This window comes from Mizuhopecten yessoensis, unplaced genomic scaffold (assembly GCF_002113885.1).
Source record: "Mizuhopecten yessoensis strain PY_sf001 unplaced genomic scaffold, ASM211388v2 scaffold357, whole genome shotgun sequence".
Taxonomy (NCBI): domain Eukaryota; kingdom Metazoa; phylum Mollusca; class Bivalvia; order Pectinida; family Pectinidae; genus Mizuhopecten; species Mizuhopecten yessoensis.
In genome coordinates, this window is record NW_018403506.1 from 885,096 (window position 1) to 903,781 (window position 18,686).

Genomic DNA, 18,686 nt, shown 5'->3' on the forward strand with positions numbered 1-18,686 from the left:
TATTGACTTTTCGCAGCGTAGCAGAGACCTAAGTTAATTTAGGTCTATGAGCGTAGTAACGAAATATACATGAAATAACGAAAATATTAGGTCCCTATTTATAACAGACCCAGCATATTTTCCCTCGCTAATGATCATTATTTCGAGGAGATAATTCGCGGGGAGACGCAACTAAGATAATTGATTTCACCTAAAAAAAGATAATTAGCGACGAGAAATATTTCGCTAAACAGCGACCTTGTTAACATTTTCGCCAATGCTTTTTCGTTGTTTCGTTATTTCGCTGCAAAATAAAAGAAGATAATTGTCGAGGCGAGAAGACGATAAATATCGTTAAATAACGAAACGACACATATCAGTCAACATATTATATCCATTTATCACATAACGACTGTGTTATCCAGTGAATATACCCATGTCATATTTTTTGCATATTAACCCATGTACTAGGCCTATGACCCTTCATCCCTTTGATTGGTATATTTCAATTGTTTCAATTGTGACGTCACGCCTAGGACAAGTACATGACGTCACAGACTTACGCATTGGAGTCAAAATGATGGCTTTTTACATTTCAAAGTTGCATGCAAATTGTCGTTTTACACGAATAAATGTCTTGATTATGTGATAAAAAGGATCTAACTCTCGATTTCATTTAACATGAAATTTATGAAACTCGTCACGAATTTTTCATTTTAGCTCGCTAAATTGAAAATAATCAGTCTTAAACTCGTTTCATAAATCTCATATGAAATGGAAACTCATGTAAGATCCTATATATCATAACTGGAATTCGATGATGATGCTCATCCTGCTCATGTTGCTCACCCTTTATACAAATATCCTGCATCCGTCCTTGCTATACATAGGCCTACTACGTGTTCATCGAGTAAATCTCGAGACAGTTTGAAACACTTTAATTTCATCCTGAGCAAATTTTTGAGCAGAAAGCATTCATTGCAGACTATACCACAAAATCAAGCAAATATAATTATGTGTCTCCGGTGTACTTTAGACCATATGACAAACACAATTGCATGCCGTCTCTCCCCTTTGATTTACATTTTATATTAAGTCTTACATTACCACAATGAATATCAAGTTATTCTTGATATATGTGGTAATGCTCAGCGCCATACAACAAGGTCCTGTTGTGCTTCGTAACCTTACGTGGTATGTTTGGACAGTTTATTTTTCAAATTTCACATCGACCACATATAGTCCTTTTCAATGTTGATTTTATTTCGGTAATACATAAAGACAGTCACTTTAATCAAATTCTATTTTTGCCACATTGCTTTTGTAAACTGATTTCTCTAGCGTGGAGCCCGAGCCAGGGCACGCCCAAAGACTGTTCCATTATTTCACCGCAGCTGAAATCGTGAAAGTATGTCCAATGCCTGCCGATCCAACATGGGTAACTGAGGATAGTACATTCTCCAATCGCGACCATTTTGGCTCATCTAAAACTGAAACTTGGTGAAACTTGTGATTTATTTTAGCGAAATGGGACTGAGGTATTTTGTACCCTACTGTGCATGCTTCTAACCCTGCTGTTGGGCTATGCGCCGTCGATTGAAAACAGCGCCAAAGAGAAATGGTCAGCCATAGTTTCAATGTTCCAAGATTGGAACACTCGTAAGTATTATGTATCTTCTGAACAAATAATTTAATCTGGTTCATTGCAATTCGACACCATTTTTTTCCGGTTTTTGTTTTCGATAAAGCTGTTTACTGTAAAATGCTTCATTGTGAATTTGCAATCATTTTCATTTTTTTAACGTATGTATATGATATTGATGACAGACTTTCATTTCACTAGGGTGATTTGAAAATGCATAGTCTGCCTTTCTGGCTGTGTACCAACGTTTACAAAATCGATTTATCGGAGTTTTTGATTTTTTTTTAGGGGGAATCTTAGTTTTGCCATAAAATTCATTTTTGGTTTGCTCTGTCATAGCATACATATAGCTACATGCACGTGCCCTTCCCCATGCAGTAACCTATATCTACGTGAACAGGTACTTCCCTCTCTCGTAACGTACATATTTGTTTTTAAAGGCCCATCCCTCTGCCGTCACTGCAGAACTGCCCCTTGTCAGGTCAATCGAATATGCTTAAGGAAACCCACCGGATCTCGCAGGCGAAGCCAATTTCGCGGAGTGGTCAAAGGCCATGCATGAGGCTGTTCAACTACGGACTCGAGTTGTCCGTGTTGTTGACCAAAGAGTTGCCACGGGATGACCTGTACTGGGAGAGAAGATACTGCAGTCATTTTGAGGAGAAGCATATGGTTCTGTTTCCACTGTGCATCCAGTGTCAGATGAACTACTGGTACCGTCCCTCGCTACGCAGGTAGTCTTTTGGACTGAAAATTCCAGTCTTCGAAAACGGTCACTTTATAGAATAATAATAAATTCCCCATTTTTGAGAGTGAAAGGAAGGAACTTGATTGTGTTGGATTTACATTTTTTTTTTATAAAATTACCCTGGAAACACCTCAGATCAGGTCCAAATATAACTGTAATAAATTCTCAGGTCCCTGTGTATCATAAAACTTCCGAACTGAAATAAGAACTTGCAATTTTTTTATTTTTTTATTTTTACAGATGAATTGTTCTGGTTTCCGATGATTGCTCCAACAGATAAAGGTCGATGATGGGACCAAATTTTTATGAATGTCATTTCATGAGTGACAACGCGGATATATCAGTCATATTATCGATTTAAGTTTCTTATGAATATTTTTATGGATCTATTTTTACCACAGTTTGTCTCGAAAGGAACTGTCCTGACCATGACCATTGGATAATTTTAACATTGTGGATTACGATTGTTCAGTGGTCTTTTGAGGAATTTTGCGCGATGGTTGTTGCATTTATTAGCTATACCTTTGCTGGTCTTGGCCATTTGTTGTACTTGTCAGTTTAAACATTGTCCATCATAAACCGAAATAGGTACTTTGTAAGATTTAGCTGGGTTTTGGAGACCATATATTGTTTTGCTCAGCTTTAACTCAACTGATCTTAATGAATTATATAAGAGCCACGAGAAAAATGTCCTATGACTGATGATCAATGAATAGGTAAAAAAGAAAGCTGTATACCGGTCAGTTCAAACTCCGTCAGGTCTTGACCTCTAGCTCTCTAGTTATAGGCAAGATAGCTATCCAATGAAAAATACTGACATACAAACCATTGGCAATTTGGATCGGTGGGTCTGTTACGTTTTTTTAAACTTTTGTGATAAGAAATCATTTGATCAATAAATTATCCAAAATATTGTTACATGTTAGTTATTGTTGGATAACCATTGCTATATATAAATAAATATTGTATTTTTCCAGTCTACACGGACATTTACTTTAAAACTATTGTTACCGTCGTAAGTTTCGAAAGTCTCACAACACAAGTGATCTCTTAACACAGTTAATCTCTTAATACAGGTGGTTTCTCAATACAAGTGGTCTCTTAACACAAGTAGTCTCTTAACACAGGTGGTCTCTCTATACAAGTGGTCTCTTAATACAGGTGGCCCTTAATTAATACAAGTGGTCTCTTAATACTGGTGGTCTCTTAATACAAGTGGTCTCTTAACACAAGTTGTCTCTTAATACAAATGGTCTCTTGATACAAGTGGTCTCTTAATACAGGTAGTCTCGTAATACAGGTTCAAATCAAAATGAAAGCAAATCCATTTCTTTGGAGTCGGTAACTCAACAAGAGATGAAAAGTTACATATTTTATTTTGTAAATAAATGATGTTTATACTAGTTCAAGCCATATCAAACCAAGCCCTAATACATCATGGTCCTATTTCTAAATGAACTGAATAAGACAATTTCTTCAGATCTGATATTAATGTGAAAAGAAACGTCCACTTAATCTTCAGTTTTTGGCTCTTATAAAATGAATTATGTTAGTAGGCAACCAAAATATTTTTTCAGTCAAATAATTAATTTCAAATATGATAACATTTTACTATAGTGAACGCTACCGGTATGCTGATATAAGAGGTTATCACGCACAGGTATGGGGGATACAGACATTTTACCCTTGTAATGATCGACTCATTTTTCTCCCACATCTTTCCTGGAATTTTGGTAAAAAAATTATGTGGTCACAATAATTATAAGTAGATTTTCAGGATAGCACAAAAATTGTGTTAAAACAGAGAGAGAAAAATAAATCGTTGACATTGATTATACATTCAGATGACCTTGAGGGCAGTGAATAAAATATAAATAAGCACTCAAATCAAACTGTCACTAAAAAAATTGACAGATATTATATAGGATTGGGGCAGTATATTCAAGCAATATATATATTACGAACTGAAACAATATGTGTCTGGACAATTTGGTCGCTGCAAAATAAAATCAAGGCTATATCTTTAGCTACAAATGAATTTGCTATCCTGATTGTCTGAGCATAGAAATATGAAATATGAATGAAGAACAAAATACAGTTAAACTTCAATATTTTAAAAATTTTGCGAGACCATCAGAAAAAAAATTAAACACAGAGACTTCGAATCATGAATGTTGAACTTTGAAAATCTCTGAGATCCTGTATATACTGCATAAGACTGAATGGGATTGTTAAACGACGGAACACAGGGCAAGAAAAAATCTTTAAGTGTTGCATTGAAAGTCAATAGAGAAATATTTTTATATTGGTTCATACGCTGTAATTTGCACGCTTAGGTGTTAAATTGACCGCATGACGTTTCAATGTTCTTGTGCTATTCATATTTTTTTTTATTCATTCGTTGTTATTTTCAATGTTTTCATAATGATCCGACCAGGATTATAATTCGAACCAGCTAGAAATTCAACTTGCAAGTGGTATATCATTAGTGTTAGATATGAGGGGGGGGGGGGGGGGGGGGAAATCCGGACAGCTCCTTAAGTTCGACACATCAAGTAATTTGAATCTTTGAAGTCCGATTTATGGAAGTTTGACTGAACATTCGAAAAAAGTTGATTTCCTAAATGTTTGTATTCATGAACAAAATTCTTTACAATTTCTACTGAATTCTTTCTGATGAATGATCTGAATATTTTTTGATTTTATTTTTTGAAATTTTCTTTTCGTATTTAGCATACCAAAGCATCCAGACAAATAAGGTTATAATATTGTATGTGTATATTATGTCCATTATGTCCATTATATATAAAGAAGAAATGCTGCAAATTATAAATCATTTTTGAAATTTACATTCAATAACACACAATATAAACTAAATCAATACTAGTGGAAATGTAGTATGATATCCTTAGGGAATTTGGCAAAATTTCCTTTGAAGAATACGTAAGAAAAATGTGGAAAAAAATAAAATTTAAATAAAAAATGGCCTTCACTTCATTTTACAGTTAAAACAATGCTACATTTCCCTGTAATAAAATGTTCTTGTTGCCCTTTTATATTTCTCTGGTCTTGCAAAACAATATTCAGTATGAAATTGAAAACCTAGAGGAAAGTATTGCTGTTAATTATTATTACAATGGCTATATCAGAGAGTGAAACACAGCATTTAATATCAGTGAATAGATGTTTGTTCCAACATTTTAACAAATCTAATCGTACTCAAATGACAATAACTCTGGAATCTTGTTAATCCAGAGACCATTCAATTCCAGTGAAAAATGGCAAGATTAATTGAACATTTTTTAACTGGAAAATGTACATCCCTCAGCTGAAATAAAAAAAAACAACAAAAAAAACCCACGCTACCTGTATATTGAAATAACTGGACATGATTTGCTGGATTAACAAGACTCGTTTGTGTGATTTTTTGTCAATATACAATATATTGTATTAAACACTCCCAACTTCAATGGACTTTCTTATCAATATTCAAAACTTAACGATTCAAGTACAATTATGTAAAAAAAAAAAAATAATGGAAAGAAAAATACAAATCCAAAAATTGTTCATTTGAAAATTGTAAATTATAAATATATTGTTTCACTTACATTGCCATACTCACTAAACTAAAGATAAAATCAAATGTGGTATCTTAGCAAGATTTATAAATAAATTATAGAAATAGAAGATTTGAGAATACAATTGGATAGAAATATTTGACTTATTATTTATTAAGTCAGTACTTTGAAAGCAGACACAGACTTGACTAGAAATGTATGGACAGCGAATTAAACATCCCTTTTATCTTCAAATCATCAATAAAAAAATAATTTACAGATTTAAACAAATCTAAAAATTATAAAAAGCCTTTTATTATGGGAGCTTACACATTTACAATCAGCCATCTTGGATTTTGATCTACAACTAAATCCTTAGTACAAAGTTAGATTTTTTTCTTATGTATACAATACTTATTGAATTAATTTAATAGTTAAGGTATAAAAAGTAATATTTATCTATCAACAAGAGCACACACAACATACCTAGGAGACAAATACCATATATACACTAAATAGTCACGCCCTCGTTTAACCCTTCTTAATTGACATTATCTGAGAAATAAAACATCAAATCATCTACATCCATCATACTTCTTCCACACTGTACAACAAGAACAAGAATAGTTTGTTTTAAAATCCAAACTGACATTTTTTTTTGTCATTATGAAAATTCAATCTCATGAACCTGTAAAACGTTTAGCACTTGTCATGTGACATAATGGCAGCCCACAAGATTACCTCCCTTTTTCAAATTGTTTCTCAAATTTCTTTGCACATTTATATATAAGGTACTTATTTGACATAAGTTGTCTTGAAACGTGATATTTCATCTGGAGGTTTACAATAAAGCAGTCGTCTATTTCTCTTAAGACTTTACACGTCTGTAAAATAACAAATTAGCAGATTCATTATACATCATTGTATATGGGATTTTTTTTAAAACAAATGCTTTAATGTTTAAACTTTTTTTTTTTCAAAGTGCTAATGATAAGAATTATTTAGGTCAACATCCTTTTTCACAAATTAAAAACAAATGTACCATCAAAATTTATAAAATTTGCTATCAAGTACCGGTAACATGTTTTCAAATGATGAAGGGAGGTAATCTGGCAGATTTTTGAGCTACCAGATATCAACACATCAAAATGTACAAAAGATTTCCTGAAAATAATATCAAGTAGAAATACTAATGTATAGTAAATGAAAATAAGTCAAAAAAGGGGAGAAGAAAAAGGTTTCTTACACATTTCTTAATGAGATCAAACTGAATAAAAGTTCAGGTCATATCAGCAGACTGAATTGTACATGTATATGAATAGAAAAAACCCATCAACATTGGAGTAAAACACTGTTAATTTGTTTCAAAATTTTTGTGTGAACCCTTTCACCACTGTAGACCATAATGGACTTGTCCATATCAATGCATAGTATTGTCTACTAAAGTTACATAGGGGCGAAAGGGTTAAAAATTGAGCTTGATCATTCTGTCGTCATATCATCACAATGTAGATGTATACATAGTTCCAGTGGCACGCTACGCTTTCACCATGGCTTTGAAAAAAATATCTATTCTTAGCTTAATGAGACAATTGATCATTTCAGCATGCATGAGCTAGAAAGAACAGTATCAAGGAAAATATAATTTAATGTTCGTTTCTTTAAAATGTTGTCTCTTAAAAAACACATTTACACATATAGCATATTGTGCAGAAACACAAAACAAAATTCTTTTGGTCATTTTTTTTTCTGCATTTTTCTTTGTTCAATTCGTAATTGGTGGAGGAAACCATGTCATGAAATAATCAAATGAATTTGTTACCATTAAGACAAAATTCCAGACATATATATATATATATAATAAATATACCAGTTTTCACAATGATCATTTAAAACTGTAATAATGTTTTCGTAATATCAGTTTACCCATACGTTTACTCTGGAGAAGATTCGCTGAAAAATCTTTTTGACAAAAGTTCATGTACTACTTTTGATAAATAAAACGGTTTCGAATTGCTGCAAGAATAAAATAACCATCCAGGGGTTTCATTTGTAGCCAGTTGTTGGTGAAAATACTCTCTTACTAAAGACATTTCACCGGCTACTTCATAAAAAATATTACAAGAATACGAAAGAGGTACTATACAAATGTACTCTGCCTACGTTGTGTTGGATGCATGCAACTTGAAATCTTATTAAAACCCTGATTATCTATTCCTCATGAAACCAAGCACTGATTGACTCATTCACCCCTACAGACACCTTTGAACTCTTCCAATTTAAAGGTTGGAGTAGTTCATTATGAAATTTCAGGGGTTGAATGAGTTATGAAATTTCAGGGGTTGAATGAGTTAAGTGCATGAGCCATCTTATTTTTCAGGTCCTTTTTCAAGTTTTTCTTTATCAAAACATGTAACTGACAGGTTCATACTTTTTCATACACATACTTATAGTATCTCAATAAAGCTTATCAGTATCGTACAAGATTTAATTACACGTTGTAGTTTGTTGCCTTCATTTTTCATTCCAATATCAAATTTACAACTAATTCATGAGCTACGAAATGTTACTTTGGGGTGAAGTATATCTCCTTTGTCAGCATAGAAGTTATACAAGGGATCTGTTTTTTAAGTGCCATACGGGGGTCCGACGTCTGTGACTGGAATTGATATGCCACTTTCCTGTTTACGACGGTGAGCAGACGCAAGAAATCCAGGTCTTTGAGCTTCTTGTCCTGCAGGGCCACGGACAAGGCTTGAATAAACCATGACCCGTTTGTGGAGTTCCGCCAAGAGTAGAAACCTGCAGAACATCATTGATTAATTAAATGGTAAAAACGTCTTCCACAAAAAACTTTATTTCTTGTAATAATCACTATCAAAATACCAGGTACAATTAAAATAGGTTTGGTCTTTATAGTCCAAAAAAAAAAGAATGTATTTTTCCGACCTTAATAACTTGATCTAACTCTATCTAATGATCCAAAAAAGTCTTGCAAGGTATGGATTTCTTTTTCAGAATTGATTTATCAAAACTATAAATCTTGACAGAAAAAAATAGTTTCCAATGTGTAGTTAAAGTGTTTTGGAAGTGGTACAGGAATCCTTAATTGCGAAAGAACAAGTAAATTCTCAATAAAATAGCGAATTTCCTGCATGGGATAGTCTCTGCATGATGAAGATGAAGTATGGGGAATCTGAGCAGAATACTTACCAGGAACAACTGAATAGGCGACGAGGAAGTCCGCCTCGGCGGGGATGGATTGTGTCCTTACAGTCTGATCAATCTCCATCATACCCTCAGCATCAGCAACTGTTACGTCCATGCCGTCGTCAAACTGACAACCTCTACATGCCTGGGGACGTAAACAGGGATTAGTTGCAGGTGTTATATCAGTGGTAAAGATTTAATTTGTTAATAACACAAGTCAACTGTGGTAATTATATACAGAATTTACTAATTTGATAAAAAAAAAACCGCAGCTTCTTTCAATCAAAAGCGTTCACATTAAGTAGTACATTAAATTCTGAGAACAAATATTTTTATATATACTTTTTTCAGTATCAGCATAATTAACAGTCCCATTTATCGATTTTCTGATACATGATTTCAGAAGTTTCGCACAATTGATCAGCAATCAAAAATGTATTTTAAAGATGGTATCAGATCTGGACTATTAAAGGAAGGCTCCAGCAGATATACGTGTATTAACACACATGGAGGCACATCCTAAAATGACCTCAGCTGTTTAAAGGATTTGATTTAGACACACCTATTATGATCACTACACACACACACCGTACAGTAACTAGGAGATCATTAGACCACCGTATGTAGATTTTGAGTTTGTGTGAGTTTAGACTTGAATGAGGGAGTTTCGAGGGAGATTGGTTAAATTTTGGTCAAAATGAGAGAGTCTTCCTCCTAATAAGGGAGGGTTGACAGATATGTTAAATAAGAGGGGTCAAATTCATTTTTTTTGTAGTGATTAAATTTGTTATGAATGTAATTTGTGACAGATTAAAGGACTCGCACCACTAAATCAGCCAATCAGCAAGTGTTTCATAGGATTGTAATCTGTACCTAAAATTTGTTCCGGTTAAATACAGTGCCTCTGAGTAATTTAGATAGGTAGTTGTTGACATATTTCACATAGAAAAAATCTACAGATATTGGACTTAAGGTATAGTTTTAGTACATTTTAATATGTGAGGATTGATATGGGGTCAAATGGGGTCAAATGTCAGGGGGCGTTCCCGTCCCACTTCACCGGTTTGTCTCGTAAACTTCGGGTTGTCAAAAGCAGATGTCTGTAGCGCTCTTATAATATATACCATTAAACCTGCCAAAAAATGCCCTTTGAAGCCTTTGTCAGGTATGTATCTGTGAATCTAGGCAGTTGTCACTAGTGTTGAACTTCAAATATTAACGCTATTAGCTCAAACGTTTAGCAATAACATATAGTAAATGATCTAGTTGTGGGAGACCTAAATTCACATGTAACTGACCTGTATGGCAAATATTTTAGGTTTTCCAGCCAGACTTGGGCACCTGTTTCCTTTGAAGGGTTCGAAGAGTTTCTTGACCTCAACCGACCCCTCAGTGCCGAAGACCACGCCCTCCTCGCCGTGACTCAGGACAACGACAAACAGGCAGTCACAATCGTTGTGATCTTCTAGCGACACTGTAAAGACAGATGGATAGTAGCGATTGAAATCATTTAGGTGTAAACGGGTACCAGCGAGTTAAACTATATTACAGTATTTTCACTAGGGTGAAATATTTGTTTAATTAATACGTCCTTTTTTAAAAGGAGCATTCCATAAAAGGCTATGCATGTTTTAATGCATTTAACAGAATTGACCTTTTCAATGCCAAGCTTACATGTTACAGATGTTGCTACCTAGGAATTACAAAACAGCAACAAAATGAAAACCCAATTCAGGTGCCACCTAGTCTATAACATTACATAACTTGACAGGGGAAGTTACTCTGTTTGGTTGCTTCATCTTATATAAACAAGTTCTTGTGAAGGAAAATATAGAATAAAATAATAAGTGTCCATGAAGATCTACCGCTAGGCCTTCCTGCCTTTTAGGGCTTCTTCAGGTGGACTACTGAAAAAACCCAAGAAGGCAGAAAGGACTATTGGTAGATCTTGGACACTTATTATTTTATTCTATAATTATCCTGCAATAAGCCCATGCCTGGTAATAAGCACACCCATGTCATATACAGTTCAGAAAAAATGCTAACACATGTTATTTTATTGTCTTGCAATTAATTGCCCTCCCCCTTCGTAACCTTTGAGTCATAATTTGTGTTGGCCACCTAAGTTTATAGCAGAATAAATATTTTATTTCACGAGGAAGAATGATGAGATTTGATGCATAATTAGCAAGTTATCTCCATGTAATGTATCAGCATTTAGAATTGATAATTGAAATTGAAATTGAAATTTCTGCTTTCTAAAAACATAGATGACATAATAACTTATATTCTCATCGTACCAAAACTGTTGTGTGTTTAAAGACCCAAAGTTTAAAATGACTAAAATGGATGGTCGGGTGGTGCAGTGTATAACCCACTTGCCTTTTATTAACCCTTTCAACCCTATGTAACTTTGATAAACTCTACCATGCATTGATCTTGATCAGTCCATTATGGTCTACAGTGGTGAAAGGGTTAAGGGGTTTGATTCCCCAATTGGACGTGAAACGGTATGGGGTCACCTGCCCAACCACATGGGTTTTCTCCGGGAACTCTGGTTTCCCCCCACATCCGCTTACATCCGGGCCAACAAGAGTGATTAATATAAGTTGAAATAACTTGTTTCATAATTCTTGTAAAATAAATAAAGTTTATATAAAATGGCTAAAGTGCTAACAGTAACTTACAGTTCAGTAGAATTTGTTGTATCTTGTCCGCAGACAGGTTGTGTTCTAACGTGACGTCAAAGTCAAGTTCCTGAAGCCTCTGGTACATGACGGCGGCGTCCACGTCCGTTCCCTTTCTGTCCCCGAGTCCCATGTTGCCCTTGAACTCTTTGTTATTAATAATGAGTGCCTTCCCGCGACTCCCGTGGTCCATCTTGTACCGGGAACTGTTCAGTTCCGCCTCTGTTATTATGGCGGTTCTTTGGACGGGTCTAAAAACGGAAAGCACAAACTCAATGAATTATTTAATGAGAGGATGCTCCAGTGTTTGTCACAATCGTTTTATTATATTCTGATTTTTAGATTCATTAGAAGTTTGTTTAACTGAACAACGGTGCATATAACATTAGAAAGCACCGGATCCAGGTATTACAAAATATTTCCTTTATAATACTTATTGCTGGAATGATTGTTTTACTCGCTCCCATTCGACCGGTAGTTCTTGTGAGCAGGAATTCAAAAACATGTACATGGACATTACCTGGTAATAGGTTATTGTAGCCATGTAACTGTTTAGAATTAAATATTGAATATCCATTAATGGTTCCCATTACATAAAATTACACACGAATTATCTTATTTACACATTTTTTAACTAAAAAAACTCAAAAAAATCCACTTCCATAATGCATTTATGCATCATTTGGCCCGGGCCCCGGTGATCCCTTATGGCATCATTCAGGCTTAAGGGTTTAAACACAGGTTAGGTACATGTTGACTGTCAAGTGGATTATGCGTTCATTCAGCAGGCATTTTCTGTTTGTTAAAATTGACACTTTACAAAATTTAAAAGGAAAATACAGAATGTAAGATGTTTTTATGATTGATTATATAGTGACAAAAACATATAGGTTGTAAAAGTGAAACAGGACTTAACCGACATCTGACTTAAAGGACATCATCATCAACTCATTCACCCCTGACACACATTTGAACTCTTCCAATACAATGGTTGGAATAGTTCATAATGAAATTTCAGGGGTGGATGAGTTAAGATATTAAAGCTGAATTCCCTGCCTTTAAACGAATTCCAGGAATACAAATATCAAATCTTACTGAAATTATGATGGATTATTATCGTATTTGATAATCTGTTAAACACCATCATCCTCACAGATCAAACTGTATGCAATGTCGTTAACAAAATGATTGAATTGTTCTTACTTTCGACCTTGTACCTTCGAGGAAATTCCTCCAAAACCTTGTCCGTATCTGGCATCGGTGTCAGACACTGGGTTGGGATTAGCATCATGCACATCTGGAGATAGAAGCAATTCGTAAATAAAGTATAATCGTAGTGGACTAAAGTGTGCATGTTTATAATGAGTGTACGTGTAACACTGGAGGGATAGTCTGAATTAAACAACAATCAAATTAACATATAATCATGTACAGTATAAAATAATGGTATGTGTCCTTCAGACCATACAAAAAAGCATGTTTGTTCCCTGTTACATGTCTGAAAAAATTTAGATAGGAAGGTAATATCTTTTTTTTTCATTTCTTTTATGTAGTTATTTTTTTTTTATAAGGTGAGAGTGATCTTCACAATGAAAGTGCTTCCCTGAAAATTGCCAAAGTAATTTTGGGTATGCACATAAATTATGTCTAAATTATAAGACAGAAAGGGCTGAAAAGGGCAAAAATAGTACAACTTAAAATAAACCTTCTTGTATCTTGTATCAGGGTAACCGGAAACAGACAAAATGCTGTTTGCCTCACTACTACACAGGTGTGTTTAGAAATAACAATTAATGCAAATTGACACCAATTACCTGACAGAGGGGTGAATTTGTTAGTCATAGAATGAAAAGACTTGTATGCATGTATTTAAAATGAAAATAAACAGATCTGGAATAACCTCACAGAATTTTCAACAGCAGGTTTCTGATATACTTTGTATATATAATGTACCTGGTATATAGCAATATGATATGATACACATAGCATGTTGGATTTATACAGGTGTGCACATTGTGTAATAATACTTAGTTAGGTCTATTGTTACTTTCACTTTGGAATTCACTAAACAAAGATGTTGAGTATTTTTTTCTTGCATGGCTATGGACATCAAACAGCATTTATTTATCTCATTATTTTTTTAATCATATTTTTTTTTATTTTAACTCATTCACCCCTTAAATTTCAAAATGAACTATTCCAACCTTTGAATTGGAAGAGTGCAAATGTGTCTTCAGGGGTGAATGAATACACTACAGGTAATGGTATTGTGTGTGCATGTCTTTGCGGCTTTATTTTCAATCTCTTGTAGTAGGTAGAAACACCAACACATATACTAAAATTTCTATATTTAGCTTATACATTTGTATGTATGATGCAATCTTCAGATTACAAAATGAAAATCATAACCAACTTGGAATTTATGCTAAGATAATTAAGCTTCAGTTTAACGAATATGTTAATTCTGAAAGTAAATGAATAATAGTAATAATAATAATAATTAGCTAATTATTCCAGTTCCTGTTCTATTTTTGGCATGTCATGACACACCACATAGTATATTTAAAAACCTTCATGATGAGAGTTTAAATTGAAATAAGAAAAAAAGAAAATATATGTACTTTCTTTTGATTTTCATTCTTCCAAATAGTCTCTCTTTTTTCTATTCTTTTCATCACATATTGGATGAATTACCAATTTGGCATTTTCCCCATTTTAACTCGTTCACCCCTGAAGATGCATTTCAACTCTTCCAATTCAAAGGTTGGAGTAGTTCATTATGAAATTTCAGGGGTGAATGAGTTAAAGGGTACATCCATCTGATAAAGGGTAGAAGGAAAATTGAATATTTTGTGACTTAGACAAGCAATACCTTTTTTATAATTGGATCTTTGACCCCATAGCTTCAACATAAAAATATCTGTACACAAATATTAATTCTGGACTATATCATAAAGATTTTATAGATTATAGATGCATTTTGTATATGGAAAATACAAATTTCAGAACTAATGCAAATTTCCATATTGTGATCAGAGCCACAACATGAACATTTCCGAACACAAACTGTTTCTTCTTTTACAGTATGGCCCTTATCTCAAATAGGAAAGTGACAAATTACCTCGTGAAAATGCAAAAGTCTGATAAATTAGGATGTTTTAAGTTGATCAGGACAAGTACATTTTAGCAAGCAACAGATGTGTATATATACATATATGTACTGTACGTGACCTGTACTTTATGTTCCTCAATATATATATTGAAGAACATATCTTTTTGTAAAGCTTTTCAAATTATTAATGGTTGGTACTGTATTAGAAATTCTCAATGAAATACATATTAACAAGACCAGGGATGTGTAGTGGACTACACATCCCTGACAAGACATGTATTTTTATGGGTATCAAAAATTAGATTCAAAAGACATTCACAGAACAGTTAAGTCACACATTGCTGACAAATACATATAACTATAGATCTAGACTAGGAAATTTTTTATTGTTCCAGTAAATAGCCCAAATTTGAAGTTGATGGACATCCTATAGGTTCTTGTTGACAAAAGTGTAAAATCTGAAGTCATCACAATTACAGAATTTGATCAGTTGGTATTTGTGAACATAAAAAATAATTTCCAGGGGGAATGACTTGAGTTTTCTTCAGACTCTGATAAAACTGTATAGTTGAGGGAAAGAAGATATCTAGCCTAACTGGGTATACCTGCAGCTGGTGTAAAGCCAGCAAAACAAACTGATACATGTAAAATACATATTAGATACACAGAGATAGATATCTAGCCCGGGGGTGAAAGGTCGTAGTGAGGATTACTGAACAAAGAAAACAAGAAAATGTCACGACAAGTGTGTCTGATATACAATATCAAGTTTCACCCCTGGATTATTTATGTTTTTAAGCGATGAAGAAGATACTGCCAAAAGGAAAAATGCTGTCTTGGTTCAGTAAATACTAAATAGTCATTGCATGTAATGAATAGTTGAGCTTATTGTGTATACACACATTGGCAAAAAAGTAATGGCATTATGCCAAATGCTGCTGGATGAAATGTACATTTTATAAGTCTCAAGTCTTTGTACAAATAAAAGTGAAACATATATGGTTTAAATATAAACTAAGACAGAATTAAAATCAGTGCCTTTCAATTTCACTTACTCACAAAAATTAACAAAGAATGTTCATTTTCAAAATATTTTAAAGTTTGACTTCGTCTGCAAAAATATTGGTCAATTTCTATAGCTTTCTAAACATAGTAAATTGTATCAGACCTGGTGTCTAAAAATTTATTTTTAGAAATAGTCACATAGACAAATACTGGAAATGCTATTAATATAGCTCCTATGACATAACAGTATTAATACATTTTCAGTTTTGCATGTTAGTGTAAATAGTAGGATTTATATGCATGTATTACTTCTAGTAATGGCATCTAGCACATTAGATTATTAAAGATCTAAATATCAAATTCATATACAAATAATTGTGTAGAATGTAAGCTTTCGCTCTGAAAAACAAAGGAAGGGTAGTTACAAACTCGATACGTAATAAACGTGACCAATCATTTCCTAATCATCGTCATCGTTTCGTTGACTGCTAATTCAAAATGCAACTTCTGTTTCGATAACAGATATTGATGATTTTTGAAAGTATACACATGAGAAATAAAGTTTGTACCTACCTTTCTTCATATCTCCTTTGTCACCCATTGTGTTTCTGTATTGAAATTGTACTTGAAGAACTTCTGGAGCTCGATAGTAACTGCTTACGCTATATTTCTATTTTCGTTTTTGATGAGTAAACTTCCGGTTGATATACTAGTTTCCGAATAGGAAAAATAATCCGGAATATTTACAGTTCAGTATGGTTTAAATAATGTCATTTATCAGTAAACGATGTTTTGTTATTCTGAATATATTGCAATATTATTTATTGGATAAAAATATCCTTCCTTCAACTTCAAACTGAACCAATAATTAAAGAATCAAATTATTATTTTTTTGTACAAGGGACATAACTGTGTCAACCAAAACATCCCGAAGAATGACAGGCGCCAGAATTTGACATTCAAAGAAATCGACATCGTCGCATTTCAATATCACGAATTTGTCTACGGTCCTTCAGGTAACTTATCCATGATGAGTTCAAATAGATGTATATTTAACAGAAAACGTTACATTTATGTATTATTTTAGTTATTAATTTATTTTTTTACAAGTTTCTCATCCATGACATCTGTTAGGCTAATCACAGGCGCCTCCATCTGGTAACATGTAAATCTGACTGCCTACCCTACTATGTTGTAATACAATATAGTAGGGCAGGGAAGACTATTTTTATAAATTTCACATATTTACATACCAGATGCAGGCCCCTATGCCCTAACCTACATGTACCCGGTAAGTATTTTATTAACGAGTGGCATGTTTTATGAGCACGGCCTTACCTCCTGTAAACATTCTTTATAGACAGAATAAAATCTGTGTGTGTTTAAAAGTCAATATTTAAGTATTTGGGTTCACATTAACATCAGTCTTCAGATCAATATCAATAATTCTAGTATTTGGTGTTGGTTAATAATCTTCAATGCTTTTCACTTTATGAATTCAACACTTTCTGCATATTCCAATGAGGCCTATTGGGCCTGTATATGGCAAACTGTAATATAACCAGTGTGTGTTAACGACACCAGATATTAGGCAGGCGAGGTGGACTGCAGTTGAAGGTGAGGTTTTTTTTCTGTATTTTCCTTACTTCAGAGGCTTTCATGTGCTTGAGGCTTGTTGGAACAACATCTTATATTATCAGCATTTACTAAAACCATAGAAAACGTTCACGAATATATTGGTCAATATTTCTTCCAGATTTACAAACATGTCGTCTGGTATCGCTGAAAATCACAAAGTGATAATTATCACGTAAGGATATTTAAAAAACCCCACCTCACCTGCAACAGAAGCCAACTTCATGTGATCACCGCCTGCCTGATAGCAATATCAGGTGTCGTAAACACACAGTGATAACCGGGTAAGCTGATTCAGTCACATATTCCCTTCAGTGACCTGTTGAACAGGCTGTCATGCACTCACAGGCACGAACTTATAATCTCACTCATCAGATTCAGCATATTATGTGTTTTAGCATTTGACCCCCATCATCATCATCATACAGATCTTCAAACTAGGTCAATTTCAATAATTTAATTAAACAAACTAAACTTGGTATCCCGTCAGCATGCTATGATACTAGTCATTATCAAGAAGTAGTCCTTCAGATTTTTAAAATCATTTGTCCCTTGTGACCTTAAAAGTGGGTCAAGTCAGAGGTCCGAAAAAAACACTCATTCTGTCGTCATCAAGACGAGTGAAAATTTGCTGCATTAGAAATAAGTTATCTTGCTGACATTCTATAAAAAGCATGGAAACAGACTTTGATAAAATTAAATATCATATAGGAGAAAAGACAACACTCTGTGCCTACTAATACATGTACAGAATATTATGATATACAATCTTTTTATAATGTAGCGGAACTGGACTAGGTCGATCGTCGGTGACAAGAGTTTTGAGGTCCCGGGTTCGAACCCTGTGACTGGTCTAGCCATGCATTTTTCTGCTCCTACTATACAAAACAATACAATACAATATATTTTATTATAGTGACATGTGCATACATCAAAATTACATTCGTGTACAATGTTTCACATATTATTTTGGCACCCGACCCAAAGGGTTTATAGGTCACTTTAACTTAAATTTACCTTCAAAATATCACTTGAGTCATTGGTTAAATAACAATTAAATTATATATAATGAGACAAAATCTTAAAGGGGCTGGTTGGGGAAAAAATGTCA

At 33.7% G+C, this 18,686-nt stretch overlaps 2 protein-coding genes across 4 annotated transcripts in view; one reads left to right on the forward strand and one right to left on the reverse strand.

The window, feature by feature from the left end:
- Nucleotides 1-3,696: 3,696 nt before the first annotated feature.
- Nucleotides 3,697-16,621, reverse strand: LOC110446693 (caspase-3-like). Its single transcript, XM_021491980.1, has 6 exons — nucleotides 16,514-16,621; nucleotides 13,027-13,120; nucleotides 11,824-12,074; nucleotides 10,435-10,610; nucleotides 9,140-9,281; nucleotides 3,697-8,728 (listed from the first exon to the last, which is right to left on the reverse strand). Exons 1-6 carry the CDS (start codon nucleotides 16,539-16,541, stop codon nucleotides 8,493-8,495), a joined length of 927 nt encoding a protein of 308 aa, XP_021347655.1. The 5' UTR covers nucleotides 16,542-16,621; the 3' UTR covers nucleotides 3,697-8,492.
- Nucleotides 16,622-16,869: 248 nt separating this feature from the next.
- LOC110446701 (coiled-coil domain-containing protein 33-like) overlaps nucleotides 16,870-18,686 on the forward strand; it is a 60,585-nt gene continuing 58,768 nt past the window's right edge. For all 3 annotated transcript variants that reach the window (XM_021491991.1, XM_021492000.1, XM_021492001.1), the window contains exon 1: nucleotides 16,870-16,956. The gene's annotated coding sequence lies outside the window, so the exon portion shown is untranslated. The remainder of the gene's footprint in view (nucleotides 16,957-18,686) is intronic.